The sequence below is a fragment of the Eptatretus burgeri genome, unplaced genomic scaffold (assembly GCF_056783735.1).
Source record: "Eptatretus burgeri isolate ZD-2024b unplaced genomic scaffold, Ebu_testis_v1 Ebu_testis_scaffold_3164, whole genome shotgun sequence".
Classification (NCBI taxonomy): domain Eukaryota; kingdom Metazoa; phylum Chordata; class Myxini; order Myxiniformes; family Myxinidae; genus Eptatretus; species Eptatretus burgeri.
In genome coordinates this window covers 119549-141007 of record NW_028225112.1, presented here as the reverse complement: position 1 = coordinate 141007, position 21459 = coordinate 119549, and the positions used below count along the sequence as shown (strand labels likewise).

The window sequence follows — 21459 nt, the reverse complement described above, 5'->3', positions numbered from 1 at the left end:
GCAGGATTACCATTGTGCTGCTCCCACTGCTTTATAGGACCTCTGAGGTCACATGGCACATGTTAGCAATCATGGCACATGATCACATGGAAATCAAAATGAGATCTTTCAATCGTCGTACAAAGCAAAGCAGGCGTGTACACTTTAGCCTCATACTCGAACAGGAAGACCGCCGGCTTGCCATGAACCCCCGTCTTGAGCATCACGCGCTTGAGGTCTTCACGCCAGTCATTCGCTGAATACCCCTTGGTGATTTCGATTTGAAAAAGGTCGTAGTCTGCCATGAAAGTGGCGAGACGCGTAGCACTGTGCCGCCCGCTTCCTCCGATACCCACAAGGAGGGCATGCCCACCATCCTGCTTCAGGACACGTGCGATTCGTGATATGTGCTCAATGGCGAACTGGAACATGACCAGCGACATGGGAGCCTTGCTCACATTGTTGTGTTCCTGATGTGCCAAGGAGACAATGGGAGAGTCAACAATTACTTGAGAAAACTCGATGGTATTCATAGAATACTTACCCGCGTGGTCTTGAGAAGGACTTCGGTGCGAGCCGACTCTTCTGGAGGCAAATTTGCAATGAAAAAAAAGTAAAATTCAAATCAAAAGGAAGAGCAAATGAAAATATTCAGTCATCAGAGTCATCACAAGGAACCCAAACAAGCAAAAAGCAAAGATGAAGCAATCAGGAGGAATCTGGATAGGACTTGGGTTTCAACTGCGACTCCTCGAGCCTCAAACCCATCCAGGCACAGCCAAGTGAGCCTATTCAAAAAACATAAAAAATCAAACAGAAGATAGATTCAAAAAATTAAATAATTCTGGCTGTCGGACCATACATCCAATCAGGGTTGAAATTTAAAACATCGATTCCCCACCACGACGTCATCATCATTTTGAAGCGTCACCTCGATTGATGTCGCAGTTGAAGAGAGAGAATTTTTAAAAATATTTTCTTTTAATCCAATATGGCTGCCAAACCGTGTGACCTATCAATAATTCATAAACCAACGCTTGGGGACCATGTGTGTGAAGTTTCCCCTCGATCCACCCAGCCGTTCTGGAGAGGAAAATTTTTGAAGGTTTAAAAACAAAATGATGGTTTGCGAACAATGTGACCGATGATGTGATCATTATAATGAAAAGATTCTACAAGAGTCGTCGCACCGATGTCGAAAATAAAATTTCACGTCAATCTGACAAGTGGTTACGGAGATAAGTGAATAACAAAGTGCAGGTACGCATGTACGTACCCACGTACGACACCGATCACTCAACCGGCTTTTCGCTTCGCGAGCGCGGGGTAACTGGAATGGCCCTCAGTGGAGCACACACATCCACCAGGCTGATTCGTTTACGTGTTGTGTCCCACTGATCGACCGGATCTGGATTAGGACCTCAACTAAAATTTAATCGGCTTGTTCTCGTCACCTTACTAACCTGTCCACGAAGTTTCGTCAGAATATGTCAACAACTTTTTGAGATATCCTGTTATATATAGTTTTATCCCAATTTCTCAATGGTGAGTAATCACTTAAAAAACTTCTCGGATACAGATCCGGATTCGATCTTCACCAAAATCGAATCAATTGTTCCATGCTACATACCCAACCTACCCACCAAGATTCATCCGAATCTGTCCACAATTTTTTGAGATATCCTGTTCTATATATCGTTTTCGCCCGATCTCTCAATGGTGAGGAATCACTTAAAAAACTTCTCGGATACAGATCCGGATTCGATCTTCACCAAAATCGAATCAATTGTTCCATGCTACATAGCCAACCTACCCACCAAGATTCATTCGAATCTGTCCCCAACTTTTTGAGATATCCTGTTATATATATATAGTTGTAGCCCGATCTCTCAATGGTGAGGAATGCACTGAAAAAACTTCTCGGATGCAGATCCGGATTCGATATTTACCAAAATCGAATGAATTGTTCCATGCTACATACCCAACCTACCCAACAACATTCATCCGAATCTGTCCCCAACTTTTTGAGCTATCCTGTTATATATATCGTTTTAGCACGTTCTCTCAACGGTAAGGAATCACTTTTTAAAATTCTCGGATACAGATCCGGATTCGATCTTCACCAAAATCGAATCAATTGTTCCTTGCTACATACCCAACCTACCCACCAAGATTCATTCGAATCTGTCAACAACTTTTGAGATATCCTGTTATACATCATTTTTGCCCGATCTCTCAATGGTGAGGAATCACTTAAAAAAATTCTCGGATCCAGATCCGGATTCGATCTTCACCAAAATCGAAGCGATTGTTCAATGCTACATACCCCACTTACCCACCAACATTCATCCGAATCTGTCCACAACTTTTTGAGATATCCTGTGATATATATCATTTCAGCCTGATCTCTCAATGGTGAGGAATCACTTAAAAAAATTCTCGGATCCAGATCCCGATTCGATCTTCACCAAAATCGAATCAATTGTTCCATGCTACATACCCAACCTACCCACCAAGATTCATTCGAATCTGTCGACAACTTTTTGAGATATCCTGTTATATATATTGTTTTAGCCCAATCTCTCAATGGTGAGGAATCACTTTAAAAAATTCTCGGATCCAGATCCGGATTCGATCTTCACCAAAATCGAATCAATTGTTCCTTGCTGCATACCCAATCTACCCACCAACATTCATCCGAATCTATCGACAACTTTTTGAGATATACTGTAATATATATATATATATATATATATATATATATATATATATATATATATATATATATATATATATATATATATATATATATATATATATATATATATATCCTTTTAGCCCGATCTCTCAATGGTAAGGAATCACTTTTAAAAATTCTCGGATACAGATCCGGATTCGATCTTCACCAAAATCGAATCAATTGTTCCTTGCTACATACCCAACCTACGCACCAACATTAATCCGAATCTGTCCCAAACTTTTTGAGATATCCTGTTATATATATATAATTTTAGCCTCATCTCTCAATGGTGAGGAATCACTTAAAAAAACATCTCGGATCCAGATCCGGATTCGATCTTCACCAAAATCGAATCAATTGTTCCTTGCTGCATACCCAACATACCCACCAACATTCATCCTAATCTGTGGACAACTTTTTGAGATATACTGTTTTATAAATAGTTTTAGCCCGATCTCTCAATGGTGAGGAATCACTTAAAAAACTTCTCGGATACAGATCCGGATTCGATCTTCACCAAAATCGAATCAATTGTTCCTTGCTGCATACCCAACCTACCCACCAAGATTCATCCGAATCTGTCGAAAACTTTTGAGATATCCTGTTATATATCGTTTTTGCACGATCTCTCAATGGTGAGGAATCACGTTTAAAATCGTCGGATCCAGATCCTGATTCGATCTTCACCAAAATCGAATCAATTGTTCCTTGCTAGATACCCAACCTACCCACCAACATTCATCCTAATCTGTCCCAAACTTTTTGAGATATCCTGTGTTATATATATATATATATATATATATATATATATATATATATATATATATATATATATATATATATATATATATATATATATATATATATATATATATATATAGTTTTATCCCAATTTCTCAATGGTGAGGAATCACGAAAAATTCTCGGATCCAGATCCAGATTCAATATTTACCAAAATCGAATCAATTGTTCCTTGCTACATACCCAACCTACCCACCAAGATTCATCCTAATCTGTCAAAAACTTTTTGAGATATCATGTTATATATCGTTTTTTCCCGATCTCTCAATGGTGAGGAATCACGTTAAAAATGGTCGGATCCAGATCCTGATTTGATCTTCACCAAAATCGAATCAATTGTTCCATGCCACATACCCAAACTACCCACCAATATTCATCCGAATCTGTCAACAACTTTTTGAGATATACTGTTATATATATCCTTTTATCCCAATTTCTCAATGGTGAGGAATCACTTAAAAAAATTATCGGATTGAGATCCGGATTCGATCTTCACCAAAATCGAATCAATTATTCCTTGCGGCATACCCAACCTACCCACCAACATTAATCCGAATCTGTCGACAACTTTTTCAGATATACTGTTATATATATGGTTTAGCCCGATCTCTCAATCGTGAGGAATCACTTTTAAAAATTCTCTGATCCAGATTCGATCTTCACCAAAATCGAATTACTTGTTCCTTGCTACATACCCAACCTACCCACCAAGATTCATTCGAATCTGCCAACAACTTTTTGAGATATCCTGTTATACATCATTTTTTCCTGATCTCTCAATGGTGAGGAATCACTTTAAAAAAATTCTCGGATCCAGATCCGGATTCGATCTTCACCAAAATCAAATTAATTGTTCCATGCTACATACCCCACCTACCCACCAACATTCATCCGAATCTGTCCACAACTTTTTGAGATGTCGTGTTATATATATCATTTTCGCCCGATCTCTCAATGGTGAGGAATCACTTTTAAAAAAATCTCGGATCCTGATCCGGATTTGATCATCACCAAAATCGAATCAATTGTTCCTTTCTACATACCCAACCTACCCACCAACATTCATCCTAATCTGTCGACAACTTTTTGAGATATACTGTTTTATATATAGTTTTAGCCCGATCACTCAATGGTGAGGAATCATTTAAAAAACTTCTCGGATACAGATCCGGATTCGATCCTCACCAAAATCGAATCAATTGTTCCTTGCTACATACCAAACCTACCCACCAACATTCATCCGAATCTTTCCACAACTTTTTGAGATATCCTGTTATATATCGTTTTTGCCCGATCTCTCAATGGTGAGGAATCACTTAAAAAAATTCTCTGATCCAGATTCGATTATCACCAAAATCGAAGAAATTGTTCCTTGCTAAATACCCAACCTACCCACCAAGATTCATCCGAATCTGTCGACAACTTTTTCAGATACACTGTTATATATATGGTTTTAGCCCAATCTCTCAATCGTGAGGAATCACTTTTTAAAATTCTCTGATCCAGATTCGATTATCACCAAAATCGAAGAAATTGTTCCTTGCTAAATACCCAACCTACCCACCAAGATTCATTCGAATCTGTCAACAACTTTTTGAGATATCCTGTTATACATCATTTTTGCCCGATCTCTCAATGGTGAGGAATCACTTAAAAAAATTCTCGGATCCAGATCGGATTCGATCTTCACCAAAATCGAAGCGATTGTTCAATGCTACATACCCCACTTACCCACCAACATTCATCCGAATCTGTCCACAACTTTTTGAGATATCCTGTGATATATATCATTTCAGCCTGATCTCTCAATGGTGAGGAATCACTTAAAAAATTTCTCGGATCCAGATCCCGATTCGATCTTCACCAAAATCGAATCAATTGTTCCATGCTACATACCCAACCTACCCACCAAGATTCATTCGAATCTGTCGACAACTTTTTGAGATATCCTGTTATATATATATTGTTTTAGCCCAATCTCTCAATGGTGAGGAATCACTTTAAAAAATTCTCGGATCCAGATCCGGATTCGATCTTCACCAAAATCGAATCAATTGTTCCTTGCTGCATACCCAATCTACCCACCAACATTCATCCGAATCTATCGACAACTTTTTGAGATATACTGTAATATATATATATATATATATATATATATATATATATATATATATATATATATATATATATATATATATATATATATATATATATATATATATATATATATATATATATATATATATATATATCCTTTTAGCCCGATCTCTCAATGGTAAGGAATCACTTTTAAAAATTCTCGGATACAGATCCGGATTCGATCTTCACCAAAATCGAATCAATTGTTCCTTGCTACATACCCAACCTACGCACCAACATTAATCCGAATCTGTCCCAAACTTTTTGAGATATCCTGTTATATATATATAATTTTAGCCTGATCTCTCAATGGTGAGGAATCACTTAAAAAAACATCTCGGATCCAGATCCGGATTCGATCTTCACCAAAATCGAATCAATTGTTCCTTGCTGCATACCCAACATACCCACCAACATTCATCCTAATCTGTGGACAACTTTTTGAGATATACTGTCTTATAAATAGTTTTAGCCCGATCTCTCAATGGTGAGGAATCACTTTAAAAAATTCTCGGATCCAGATCCGGATTCGATCTTCACCAAAATCGAATCAATTGTTCCTTGCTGCATACCCAATCTACCCACCAACATTCATCCGAATCTATCGACAACTTTTTGAGATATACTGTAATATATATATATATATATATATATATATATATATATATATATATATATATATATATATATATATATATATATATATATATATATATATATATATATATATATATATATATCCTTTTAGCCCGATCTCTCAATGGTAAGGAATCACTTTTAAAAATTCTCGGATACAGATCCGGATTCGATCTCCACCAAAATCGAATCAATTGTTCCTTGCTACATACCCAACCTACGCACCAACATTAATCCGAATCTGTCCCAAACTTTTTGAGATATCCTGTTATATATATATAATTTTAGCCTGATCTCTCAATGGTGAGGAATCACTTAAAAAAACATCTCGGATCCAGATCCGGATTCGATCTTCACCAAAATCGAATCAATTGTTCCTTGCTGCATACCCAACATACCCACCAACATTCATCCTAATCTGTGGACAACTTTTTGAGATATACTGTTTTATAAATAGTTTTAGCCCGATCTCTCAATGGTGAGGAATCACTTAAAAAACTTCTCGGATACAGATCCGGATTCGATCTTCACCAAAATCGAATCAATTGTTCCTTGCTGCATACCCAACCTACCCACCAAGATTCATCCGAATCTGTCGAAAACTTTTGAGATATCCTGTTATATATCGTTTTTGCACGATCTCTCAATGGTGAGGAATCACGTTTAAAATCGTCGGATCCAGATCCTGATTCGATCTTCACCAAAATCGAATCAATTGTTCCTTGCTAGATACCCAACCTACCCACCAACATTCATCCTAATCTGTCCCAAACTTTTTGAGATATCCTGTGTTATATATATATATATATATATATATATATATATATATATATATATATATATATATATATATATATATATATATATATATATATATATATATATATATATATATATATATATAGTTTTATCCCAATTTCTCAATGGTGAGGAATCACGAAAAAATTCTCGGATCCAGATCCAGATTCAATATTTACCAAAATCGAATCAATTGTTCCTTGCTACATACCCAACCTACCCACCAAGATTCATCCTAATCTGTCAAAAACTTTTTGAGATATCATGTTATATATCGTTTTTTCCCGATCTCTCAATGGTGAGGAATCACGTTAAAAATGGTCGGATCCAGATCCTGATTTGATCTTCACCAAAATCGAATCAATTGTTCCATGCCACATACCCAAACTACCCACCAATATTCATCCGAATCTGTCAACAACTTTTTGAGATATACTGTTATATATATCCTTTTATCCCAATTTCTCAATGGTGAGGAATCACTTAAAAAAATTATCGGATTGAGATCCGGATTCGATCTTCACCAAAATCGAATCAATTATTCCTTGCGGCATACCCAACCTACCCACCAACATTAATCCGAATCTGTCGACAACTTTTTCAGATATACTGTTATATATATGGTTTAGCCCGATCTCTCAATCGTGAGGAATCACTTTTAAAAATTCTCTGATCCAGATTCGATCTTCACCAAAATCGAATTACTTGTTCCTTGCTACATACCCAACCTACCCACCAAGATTCATTCGAATCTGCCAACAACTTTTTGAGATATCCTGTTATACATCATTTTTTCCTGATCTCTCAATGGTGAGGAATCACTTTAAAAAAATTCTCGGATCCAGATCCGGATTCGATCTTCACCAAAATCAAATTAATTGTTCCATGCTACATACCCCACCTACCCACCAACATTCATCCGAATCTGTCCACAACTTTTTGAGATGACGTGTTATATATATCATTTTCGCCCGATCTCTCAATGGTGAGGAATCACTTTTAAAAAAAATCTCGGATCCTGATCCGGATTCGATCATCACCAAAATCGAATCAATTGTTCCTTTCTACATACCCAACCTACCCACCAACATTCATCCTAATCTGTCGACAACTTTTTGAGATATACTGTTTTATATATAGTTTTAGCCCGATCACTCAATGGTGAGGAATCATTTAAAAAACTTCTCGGATACAGATCCGGATTCGATCCTCACCAAAATCGAATCAATTGTTCCTTGCTACATACCAAACCTACCCACCAACATTCATCCGAATCTTTCCACAACTTTTTGAGATATCCTGTTATATATCGTTTTTGCCCGATCTCTCAATGGTGAGGAATCACTTAAAAAAATTCTCGGATCCAGATCCGGATTCGATATTTACCAAAATCGAATCAATTGTTCCTTGCTACATAACCAACATACCTACCAAAGATTCATCCTAATCTGTCGACAACTTTTTGAGATATCCTGTTATATCTATATCGTTTTATCCCAATTTCTCAATGGTGAGGAATCACTTAAAAAGTTCTCGGATCCAGATCCGGATTCGATCTTCACCAAAATCGAATCAATTGTTCCTTGCTACATACCCAACCTACCCACCAAGATTCATCCGAATCTGTCGACAACTTTTTCAGATACACTGTTATATATATGGTTTTAGCCCAATCTCTCAATCGTGAGGAATCACTTTTTAAAATTCTCTGATCCAGATTCGATTATCACCAAAATCGAAGAAATTGTTCCTTGCTAAATACCCAACCTACCCACCAAGATTCATTCGAATCTGTCAACAACTTTTTGAGATATCCTGTTATACATCATTTTTTCCCGATCTCTCAATGGTGAGGAATCACTTAAAAAAATTCTCGGATCCAGATCGGATTCGATCTTCACCAAAATCGAAGCGATTGTTCAATGCTACATACCCCACTTACCCACCAACATTCATCCGAATCTGTCCACAACTTTTTGAGATATCCTGTGATATATATCATTTCAGCCTGATCTCTCAATGGTGAGGAATCACTTAAAAAATTTCTCGGATCCAGATCCCGATTCGATCTTCACCAAAATCGAATCAATTGTTCCATGCTACATACCCAACCTACCCACCAAGATTCATTCGAATCTGTCGACAACTTTTTGAGATATCCTGTTATATATATTGTTTTAGCCCAATCTCTCAATGGTGAGGAATCACTTTAAAAAATTCTCGGATCCAGATCCGGATTCGATCTTCACCAAAATCGAATCAATTGTTCCTTGCTGCATACCCAATCTACCCACCAACATTCATCCGAATCTATCGACAACTTTTTGAGATATACTGTAATATATATATATATATATATATATATATATATATATATATATATATATATATATATATATATATATATATATATATATATATCCTTTAGCCCGATCTCTCAATGGTAAGGAATCACTTTTAAAAATTCTCGGATACAGATCCGGATTCGATCTTCACCAAAATCGAATCAATTGTTCCTTGCTACATACCCAACCTACGCACCAACATTAATCCGAATCTGTCCCAAACTTTTTGAGATATCCTGTTATATATATATAATTTTAGCCTGATCTCTCAATGGTGAGGAATCACTTAAAAAAACATCTCGGATCCAGATCCGGATTCGATCTTCACCAAAATCGAATCAATTGTTCCTTGCTGCATACCCAACATACCCACCAACATTCATCCTAATCTGTGGACAACTTTTTGAGATATACTGTTTTATAAATAGTTTTAGCCCGATCTCTCAATGGTGAGGAATCACTTTAAGAAACTTCTCGGATACAGATCCGGATTCGATCTTCACCAAAATCGAATCAATTGTTCCTTGCTGCATACCCAACCTACCCACCAAGATTCATCCGAATCTGTCGAAAACTTTTGAGATATCCTGTTATATATCGTTTTTGCCCGATCTCTCAATGGTGAGGAATCACGTTTAAAATCGTCGGATCCAGATCCTGATTCGATCTTCACCAAAATCGAATCAATTGTTCCTTGCTAGATACCCAACCTACCCACCAACATTCATCCTAATCTGTCCCAAACTTTTTGAGATATCCTGTGTTATATATATATATATATATATATATATATATATATATATATATATATATATATATATATATATATGTATATATATATATATATATGTATATACATATATATATATAAATATATATATATATATATATATATATATATATATTGTTGTGGTTACCAAATTCGCAAACCACCATTCAGGTCCCTTAGGTGAGGTATCTCGGTAAGTGCATGTGTAGTTAGGCCCAAACCCGTTGTCTAGTGGGAATACATGTCATTTTTGCGAGCTGCGACTCTTCAGGATAGCCGTTTTTCTTTTACTATCTTTATTTTGGACCAACCGCCATGATTACCACCACAACCACAACATCAACCACCAACCACAACACCGCTTCACCACAACCGCCACGACCTTCACGTCACACCTCGCAACCGTAGCATCGCCACCGTTCTTGCCCCGCTGTGGGTACCGGTGTTGGACTCGCGCAGGGCGCACGTTGAACAGCGTGTACAAAATCACGGATTTTGTGCTTCAAAAACGGATCAAAAACGACACACGCCCACTTTTTGCCGTCCAATCGGTGAGCGAGGGGCGATTTGGCCCCGCCTCCAGAACGATCGATATATGCAAATTTGTGGATCAAAAAGCCTTCACGCCCACTTTTTCTCGGGCCAATGGGGAGCGAGGTGAAAGGTCAAAGGGAGGGGGTCAAAGGCAAAGCTACGGGGGGATAAAAGGACGGTGTTCGTCAGTCAGGGGAGGGAGAAAGAGTCAGAGAAGAGTGTGGAAGTCTGGAGCCCGAAGCCTGCAGTAGCTGGAGAAGCTGAAGAGAGTCGAACGAGGGGAGCCCAAAGAAGAGTCCAGGGTGGAGAGTCCAGAGGCGGAGAGGCGGCAGCGGCGAAGGCAGACGAGGGGGTGCTCGCGTCGGTGCCAGGAGCTGCACGCCCGAGGGAGGCAGGCAGCGCGACCTGGCCGAGGTGGAGACGCACACCAGGGATAATAAAGATCCTCTATACCCCGAGCATCAGCAACCCCCTCCTGTTTCCCCCCGCGCTGAGATAGTGCGACCAAGGGGGCCCCTTTTTCCCACCCCTGCCAGGCACTGTCCGCGAGGCCCGCGGAGTGCGGCGCCATCGCCGCTCCGCGTCTCATCACCAGACGGGTAGGCGCGACCCGGTCTCGGCCTCAGGCCCGCCTCATTCTTGAGGATATTCTTTTCCTTGGTTTTGGGTATGTGTTGTCGGCGCCGTCTGTGAAGTAGAATTGTATAAGTGTTGCCGTGTGCTCGGTAGTCGGTATTAGCTCTGCACTGTGTTTTCACTTTTATATTTGCTTTTTGTGTAAATGGAAGTGTGTTTTCTTTTTTTTGTGTGCATTTGGTGGAATTGTATTTGTGTGCTTCCCGTGTGCCGCGAATAAATGTGCTTTATTGTTGAACTGTCTCCCGCTTCGCTTCGTCTTTTCCTCCATTGAATCCCCATCTTGCTTCACGTAAAGGGTTGGTAGTGGGCTGAATAGCCCGATAATTAATCGAACCGTCGAGGTCGACGATAACACCGCTCGGTTATTCTGATAGTACGGAACGGGTCGCTTAAGTGGCCTGTGTCCGAAGTCGACCTGCGGCGAGGTGCGATCGCCCGGTCTACCCTCCGCGTGGGTACTTAGGTAGGTCGGGTCGGCGAGCAACCCTATCCCACGCGGGGGCTGATTGGCTCGATCGCGGTGAGACCGAAAGGTCCACCCGTGACTGGTTCCCGGCGTTAGTCCGAGAGGGTCACGACTGGATTGTCCGTCCGGTGGGCGACGTGCCGCGAGTCGAGTTACGTGGCCGTCAGCACGCCGGCGGGCGCGAAAACCGCAACAATATATATATATATATATATATATATATATATATATATATATATATATATATATATATATATATATATATATATATATATATAGTTTTATCCCAATTTCTCAATGGTGAGGAATCACGAAAAAATTCTCGGATCCAGATCCAGATTCAATATTTACTAAAATTGAATCAATTGTTCCTTGCTACATACCCAACCTACCCACCAAGATTCATCCTAATCTGTCAAAAACTTTTTGAGATATCATGTTATATATCGTTTTTTCCCGATCTCTCAATGGTGAGGAATCACGTTAAAAATGGTCGGATCCAGATCCTGATTTGATCTTCACCAAAATCGAATCAATTGTTCCATGCCACATACCCAAACTTCCCACCAATATTCATCCGAATCTGTCAACAACTTTTTGAGATATACTGTTATATATATCCTTTTATCCCAATTTCTCAATGGTGAGGAATCACTTAAAAAATTATCGGATTGAGATCCGGATTCGATCTTCACCAAAATCGAATCAATTATTCTTTGCGGCATACCAACCTACCCACCAACATTAATCCGAATCTGTCGACAACTTTTTCAGATATACTGTTATATATATGGTTTAGCCCGATCTCTCAATCGTGAGGAATCACTTTTAAAAATTCTCTGATCCAGATTCGATCTTCACCAAAATCGAATTACTTGTTCCTTGCTGCATACCCAACCTACCCACCAAGATTCATTCGAATCTGCCAACAACTTTTTGAGATATCCTGTTATACATCATTTTTTCCTGATCTCTCAATGGTGAGGAATCACTTTAAAAAAATTCTCGGATCCAGATCCGGATTCGATCTTCACCAAAATCAAATTAATTGTTCCATGCTACATACCCCACCTACCCACCAACATTCATCCGAATCTGTCCACAACTTTTTGAGATGTCATGTTATATATATCATTTTCGCCCGATCTCTCAATGGTGAGGAATCACTTTTAAAAAAATCTCGGATCCTGATCCGGATTCGATCATCACCAAAATCGAATCAATTGTTCCTTTCTACATACCCAACCTACCCACCAACATTCATCCTAATCTGTCGACAACTTTTTGAGATATACTGTTTTATATATAGTTTTAGCCCGATCACTCAATGGTGAGGAATCATTTAAAAAACTTCTCGGATACAGATCCGGATTCGATCCTCACCAAAATCGAATCAATTGTTCCTTGCTACATACCCAACCTACCCACCAACATTCATCCGAATCTTTCCACAACTTTTTGAGATATCCTGTTATATATATCATTTTATCCCGATCTCTCAATGGTGAGGAATCACTTTAAAAAATTCTCGGATCCAGATCCGGATTCGATATTTACCAAAATCGAATCAATTGTTCCTTGCTACATAACCAACATACCTACCAAAGATTCATCCTAATCTGTCGACAACTTTTTGAGATATCCTGTTATATCTATATCGTTTTATCCCAATTTCTCAATGGTGAGGAATCACTTAAAAAGTTCTCGGATCCAGATCCGGATTCGATATTTACCAAAATCGAATCAATTGTTCCTTGCTACATACCCAACCTACCCACCAAGATTCATCCGAATCTGTCGACAACTTTTTCAGATACACTGTTATATATATGGTTTTAGCCCAATCTCTCAATCGTGAGGAATCACTTTTTAAAATTCTCTGATCCAGATTCGATCTTCACCAAAATCGAAGAAATTGTTCCTTGCTACATACCCAACCTACTCCCCAAGATTCATCCGAATCTCTCAACAACTTTTTGAGATATCCTGTTATATATATCATTTTCGCCCGATCTCTCAATGGTGAGGAATCACTTAAAAAAATTATCGGATCCAGATCCGGATTCGATCTTCACCAAAATCGAATCAATTGTTCCTTGCTACATACCCAACCTACTCCCTAAGATTCATCCGAATCTGTCAACAACTTTTTGAGATATCCTGTTATATATATATATATATATATATATATATATATATATATATATATATATATATATATATATATCGTTTTATCCCAATTTCTCAATGGTGAGGAATCACTTTTAAAAATTCTCGGATCCAGATCCTGATTCAATCTTCACAAAAATCGAATCAATTGTCCCATGCTACATACCCAACCTACTCACCAAGATTCATCCGAATCTGTCAACAACTTTTTGAGATATCCTGTTATATATATATCGTTTTATCCCAATTTCTCAATGGTGAGGAATCACTTTTAAAAAATTCTCGGATCCAGATCCTGATTCAATCTTCACAAAAATCGAATCAATTGTCCCATGCTACATACCCAACCTTCTCACCAAGATTCAACCGAATCTGTCAACAACTTTTTGAGATATCCTGTTATATATCGTTTTTTCCTGATCTCTCAATGGTGAGGAATCACTTTAAAAAAATTCTCGGATCCAGATCCGGATTCGATCTTCACCAAAATCAAATTAATTGTTCCATGCTACATACCCCACCTACCCACCAACATTCATCCGAATCTGTCCACAACTTTTTGAGATGTCGTGTTACATATATCATTTTCGCTCGATCTCTCAATGGTGAGGAATCACTTTTAAAAAAATCTCGGATCCTGATCCGGATTCGATCATCACCAAAATCGAATCAATTGTTCCTTTCTACATACCCAACCTACCCACCAACATTCATCCTAATCTGTCGACAACTTTTTGAGATATACTGTTTTATATATAGTTTTAGCCCGATCACTCAATGGTGAGGAATCATTTAAAAAACTTCTCGGATACAGATCCGGATTCGATCCTCACCAAAATCGAATCAATTGTTCCTTGCTACATACCCAACCTACCCACCAACATTCATCCGAATCTTTCCACAACTTTTTGAGATATCCTGTTATATATCGTTTTTGCCCGATCTCTCAATGGTGAGGAATCACTTAAAAAAATTCTCGGATCCAGATCCGGATTCGATATTTACCAAAATCGAATCAATTGTTCCTTGCTACATAACCAACATACCTACCAAAGATTCATCCTAATCTGTCGACAACTTTTTGAGATATCCTGTTATATCTATATCGTTTTATCCCAATTTCTCAATGGTGAGGAATCACTTAAAAAGTTCTCGGATCCAGATCCGGATTCGATATTTACCAAAATCGAATCAATTGTTCCTTGCTACATACCCAACCTACCCACCAAGATTCATCCGAATCTGTCGACAACTTTTTCAGATACACTGTTATATATATGGTTTTAGCCCAATCTCTCAATCGTGAGGAATCACTTTTTAAAATTCTCTGATCCAGATTCGATCTTCACCAAAATCGAAGAAATTGTTCCTTGCTACATACCCAACCTACTCCCCAAGATTCATCCGAATCTGTCAACAACTTTTTGAGATATCCTGTTATATATATCATTTTATCCCGATCTCTCAATGGTGAGGAATCACTTTAAAAAATTCTCGGATCCAGATCCGGATTCGATCTTCACCAAAATCGAATCAATTGTTCCTTGCTACATACCCAACCTACTCCCCAAGATTCATCCGAATCTGTCAACAACTTTTTGAGATATCCTGTTATATATATATATATATATATATATATATATATATATATATATATATATATATATATATATATATATATATATATATATATATATATATATATATATATATATATATATATCGTTTTATCCCAATTTCTCAATGGTGAGGAATCACTTTTAAAAATTCTCGGATCCAGATCCTGATTCAATCTTCACAAAAATCGAATCAATTGTCCCATGCTACATACCCAACCTACTCACCAAGATTCATCCGAATCTGTCAACAACTTTTTGAGATATCCTGTTATATATATATCGTTTTATCCCAATTTCTCAATGGTGAGGAATCACTTTTAAAAATTCTCGGATCCAGATCCTGATTCAATCTTCACAAAAATCGAATCAATTGTCCCATGCTACATACCCAACCTTCTCACCAAGATTCAACCGAATCTGTCAACAACTTTTTGAGATATCCTGTTATATATCGTTTTTTTCCGATCTCTCAATGGTGAGGAATCACTTTTAAAAATTCTGGGATCCACATCCCGATTCGATCTTCACCAAAATCGAATCAATTGTTCCTTGCTGCATACCCAACCTACCCACCAAGATTCATCCGAATCTGTCGAAAACTTTTGAGATATCCTGTTATATATATAGTTTTAGCCCGATCACTCAATGGTGAGGAATCATTTAAAAAACTTCTCGGATACAGATCCGGATTCGATCCTCACCAAAATCGAATCAATTGTTCCTTGCTACATACCCAACCTACCCACCAACATTCATCCGAATCTTTCCACAACTTTTTGAGATATCCTGTTATATATCGTTTTTGCCCGATCTCTCAATGGTGAGGAATCACTTAAAAAAATTCTCGGATCCAGATCCGGATTCGATATTTACCAAAATCGAATCAATTGTTCCTTGCTACATAACCAACATACCTACCAAAGATTCATCCTAATCTGTCGACAACTTTTTGAGATATCCTGTTATATCTATATCGTTTTATCCCAATTTCTCAATGGTGAGGAATCACTTAAAAAGTTCTCGGATCCAGATCCGGATTCGATATTTACCAAAATCGAATCAATTGTTCCTTGCTACATACCCAACCTACCCACCAAGATTCATCCGAATCTGTCGACAACTTTTTCAGATACACTGTTATATATATGGTTTTAGCCCAATCTCTCAATCGTGAGGAATCACTTTTTAAAATTCTCTGATCCAGATTCGATCTTCACCAAAATCGAAGAAATTGTTCCTTGCTACATACCCAACCTACTCCCCAAGATTCATCCGAATCTGTCAACAACTTTTTGAGATATCCTGTTATATATATCATTTTCGCCCGATCTCTCAATGGTGAGGAATCACTTAAAAAAAATTATCGGATCCAGATCCGGATTCGATCTTCACCAAAATCGAATCAATTGTTCCTTGCTACATACCCAACCTACTCCCTAAGATTCATCCGAATCTGTCAACAACTTTTTGAGATATCCTGTTATATATATATATATATATATATATATATATATATATATATATATATATATATATATATATATATATATATATATATATATCGTTTAATCCCAATTTCTCAATGGTGAGGAATCACTTTTAAAAATTCTCGGATCCAGATCCTGATTCAATCTTCACAAAAATCGAATCAATTGTCCCATGCTACATACCCAACCTACTCACCAAGATTCATCCGAATCTGTCAACAACTTTTTGAGATATCCTGTTATATATATATCGTTTTATCCCAATTTCTCAATGGTGAGGAATCACTTTTAAAAATTCTCGGATCCAGATCCTGATTCAATCTTCACAAAAATCGAATCAATTGTCCCATGCTACATACCCAACCTTCTCACCAAGATTCAACCGAATCTGTCAACAACTTTTTGAGATATCCTGTTATATATCGTTTTTTTCCGATCTCTCAATGGTGAGGAATCACTTTTAAAAATTCTGGGATCCACATCCCGATTCGATCTTCACCAAAATCGAATCAATTGTTCTCTGCTACATACCCAACCTACCCACCAAGATTCATTCGAATCTGTCAACAACTTTTTGAGATATCCTGTTATATATCGTTTTTGCCCGATCTCTCAATGGTGAGGAATCACGTTTAAAATCGTCGGATCCAGATCCTGATTCGATCTTCACCAAAATCGAATCAATTGTTCCTTGCTACATACCCAACACACCTCCCAAAGATTCATCCTAATCTGTCGAAAACTTTTTGAGATATCCTGTTAGAAATATCCTTTTATCCCGATCTCTCAATGGTGAGGAATCACTTAAAAAAATTCTCGGATCCAGATCCGGATTCGATCTTCACCAAAATCGAATCAATTGTTCCTTGCTACATACCCAACCTACTCCCCAAGATTCATCCGAATCTGTCAACAACTTTTTGAGATATCCTATTATATATATAATTTTAGCCCGATCTCTCAATGGTGAGGAATCACTTAAAAAAATTCTCGGATCCAGATCCGGATTCGATATTTACCAAAATCGAATCAATTGTTCCTTGCTACATAATCAACATACCTACCAAAGATTCATCCTAATCTGTCGACAACTTTTTGAGATATCCTGTTATATCTATATCGTTTTATCCCAATTTCTCAATGGTGAGGAATCACTTAAAAAGTTCTCGGATCCACATCCCGATTCGATATTTACCAAAATCGAATCAATTGTTCCTTGCTACATACCCAACCTACCCACCAAGATTCATCCGAATCTGTCGACAACTTTTTCAGATACACTGTTATATATATGGTTTTAGCCCAATCTCTCAATCGTGAGGAATCACTTTTTAAAATTCTCTGATCCAGATTCGATCTTCACCAAAATCGAAGAAATTGTTCCTTGCTACATACCCAACCTACTCCCCAAGATTCATCCGAATCTGTCAACAACTTTTTGAGATATCCTGTTATATATATCATTTTCGCCCGATCTCTCAATGGTGAGGAATCACTTAAAAAAATTATCGGATCCAGATCCGGATTCGATCTTCACCAAAATCGAATCAATTGTTCCTTGCTACATACCCAACCTACTCCCTAAGATTCATCCGAATCTGTCAACAACTTTTTGAGATATCCTGTTATATATATATCGTTTTATCCCAATTTCTCAATGGTGAGGAATCACTTTTAAAAATTCTCGGATCCAGATCCTGATTCAATCTTCACAAAAATCGAATCAATTGTCCCATGCTACATACCCAACCTACTCACCAAGATTCATCTGAATCTGTCAACAACTTTTTGAGATATCCTGTTATATATCGTTTTTTTCCGATCTCTCAATGGTGAGAAATCACTTTTAAAAATTCTGGGATCCACATCCCGATTCGATCTTCACCAAAATCGAATCAATTTTCTCTGCTACATACCCAACCTACCCACCAAGATTCATTCGAATCTGTCAACAACTTTTTGAGATATCCTGTTATATATCGTTTTTTCCCGATCTCTCCATGTTGAAAAATCACTTTTAAAATTCTCGAATCCAGATCCGGATCGTCATCAAATCTAACTGTTTCGGCAGTGTCACATCACCAAGATCTGCGCCAAATTTCGTCCGAATCCAAGCACAACCTTTTGAGATATTTTGTTCACAAACAGACAAACAAATAAGAAAGATGCCGTGCGAAGCACGATCCTTGTGAAATCCATCAAACTAATTTGACTTTCAAAATAATTGGTGGTTGAAGTCAATGACCAAAAGTGCAAATCCTCTTCAAACTTCAAGTCAATTGGATGAAAATTGCCAATTTTAGAAATTTGGTCCATGTTGACTTTTCGACCGATGTTGACCTTTTGGCCTATGTTGACTTTTCGGCCGTTGTTGACCTCAAATATATTTTTTCATTTAATTCAGTGACTGATGTGGAAGTGTGAGCTGAATTCTTCGACGCCTGAAATGCAAATCCTCTTCAAATTTCCAGTAAATGGGAGGAAAATTGAGGCATTTAGAAATTCCACAGGAGTTGTTGACCTTTTGGTCCATGTTGACCTCAAAAATGATTGGTTGGTCGAATTCAGTGACCTAAAACATAAATCCTCTTAAAATTTCAAGTCAGATGAAAATTGAAGATTTTAGAAATCTCACCTAAGTTGTTGATCTTTTGACCAATGATGACCTCAAAAACAATTAGTGGTTGAATTCATCGACCAATTATGCAACTCAGATTCAAATGTTTGGGTCAATAGAATGAAAATTGAGGATTTTAGAAAAGTTGTTGATCTTTGGTGTGTTCTTGTGTATAAAGTTCTGTAATAAGTAACGCGATCCCGACAAACTCCTGAAAGGTAAAGAAAGGCATTTTTCATTTTCCATCCGTGGCTCAAAACTGCACCAGTTGGCAGCAAATGCAACTTCCCTAAATTTTCCAGGTGAGAGTCAGCCGCGTCATATCCCATGATCGGTCAAAATGCGTGTGACGTCACAGTCAATGTTGCGATGAAACACACCTGCCTCCACGAAATAGAGTGAAACGTTCACTGAACAGTGAACTGGGGACATACCTGCAAATAATGATTGGAATATATATATATATATATATATATATATATATATATATATATATATATATATATATATATATATATATATATATATATATATATATATATATATATATATATATATATATATGTATATATGCACATATATACAGTGGGGAAAACAAGTATTTGATACACTGCCGATTTTGCAGGTTTTCCCACTTACAAAGCACGTAGAGATCTGTAATTTTTATTATAGGTACACTTCAACTGTGAAAGACGGAATCTAAAACAAAATCCTGAAAATCACATCGTATGATTTTTAAATAATTAATTTGCATCTCATTGCATGAAATAAGTATTTGATAAATCAGGAAAACAGAACTTAATATTTGGTACAGAAACCTTTGTTTGCAATTACAGAGATCAGACGTTTCCTGTAGTTCTTAACCAGGTTTGCACAGACTGCAGCAAGGATTTTGGCCCAGTCCTCCATACAGATCTTCTCCAGATCCTTCAGGTTTCGGGGCTGTCGCTGGGCAACACAGACTTTCAGCTCCCTCCAAAGATTTTCTATTGGTTCAGGTCTGGAGACTGGCTCGGCCACTCTAGGACCTTGAGATGCTTCTTTCGGAGTTGCCCTGGCTGTATGTTTCGGGTCGTTGTCATGCTGGAAGACCCAGCCACGCCCCATCTTCAATGCTCTTGTTGAGGGAAGGAGGTTGTTGGCCAAGATCTCGCGATACATGGCCCCATCCATCCTCCCCTCAATACGGTGCAGTCGTCCTGCCCCCTTTGCAGAAAAGCATCCCCAAAGAATGATGTTTCCACCTCCATGCTTCACGGTTGGGATGGTGTTCTTGAGGTTGTACTCATCCTTCTTCTTCCTCCAAACACGGCGAGTGGCGTTTAAACCAAAAAGCTCTATTTTGGTCTCATCAGACCACATGACCTTCTCCCATTCCTCCTCTGGATCATCCAGATGGTCATTGGCAAACTTCAGACGGGCCTGGACATGCGCTGGCTTGAGCAGAGGGACCTTGCGTGCGCTGCAGGATTTTAATCCATGACGGCGTAGTGTGTTACTTATGGTTTACTTTGATACTGTGGTCCCTGCTCTTTTCAGGTCATTGACCAGGTCCTGCCGTGTAGTTCTGGGCTGATCCCTCACCTTTCTCATGATCATTGAGGCTCCACGAGGTGAGATCTTGCATGGAGCCCAAGACCAAGGGAGATTGACTGTTATCTTGAACTTCTTCCATTTTCTAATAATTGCGCCAACAGTTGTTGCCTTCGCACCAAGCTGCT

General features: G+C 38.0%; 1 protein-coding gene across 18 annotated transcripts in view; it reads right to left on the bottom strand.

Moving 5' to 3' along the window:
• DNAH3 (dynein axonemal heavy chain 3) overlaps positions 1 to 21459 on the bottom strand; it is a 126982-nt gene that overhangs the window by 15818 nt on the left and 89705 nt on the right. For 17 of the 18 annotated variants that reach the window (XM_085868523.1, XM_085868505.1, XM_085868514.1 and 14 more), the window contains one exon: positions 157 to 449. In XM_085868523.1, coding sequence (XP_085724649.1) covers positions 157 to 449 — 293 coding nt within the window. Of the gene's footprint in view, positions 1 to 156; positions 450 to 523; positions 565 to 21459 lie in introns of all 18 variants that reach the window. The other variant, XM_085868513.1, reaches the window with a different exon arrangement.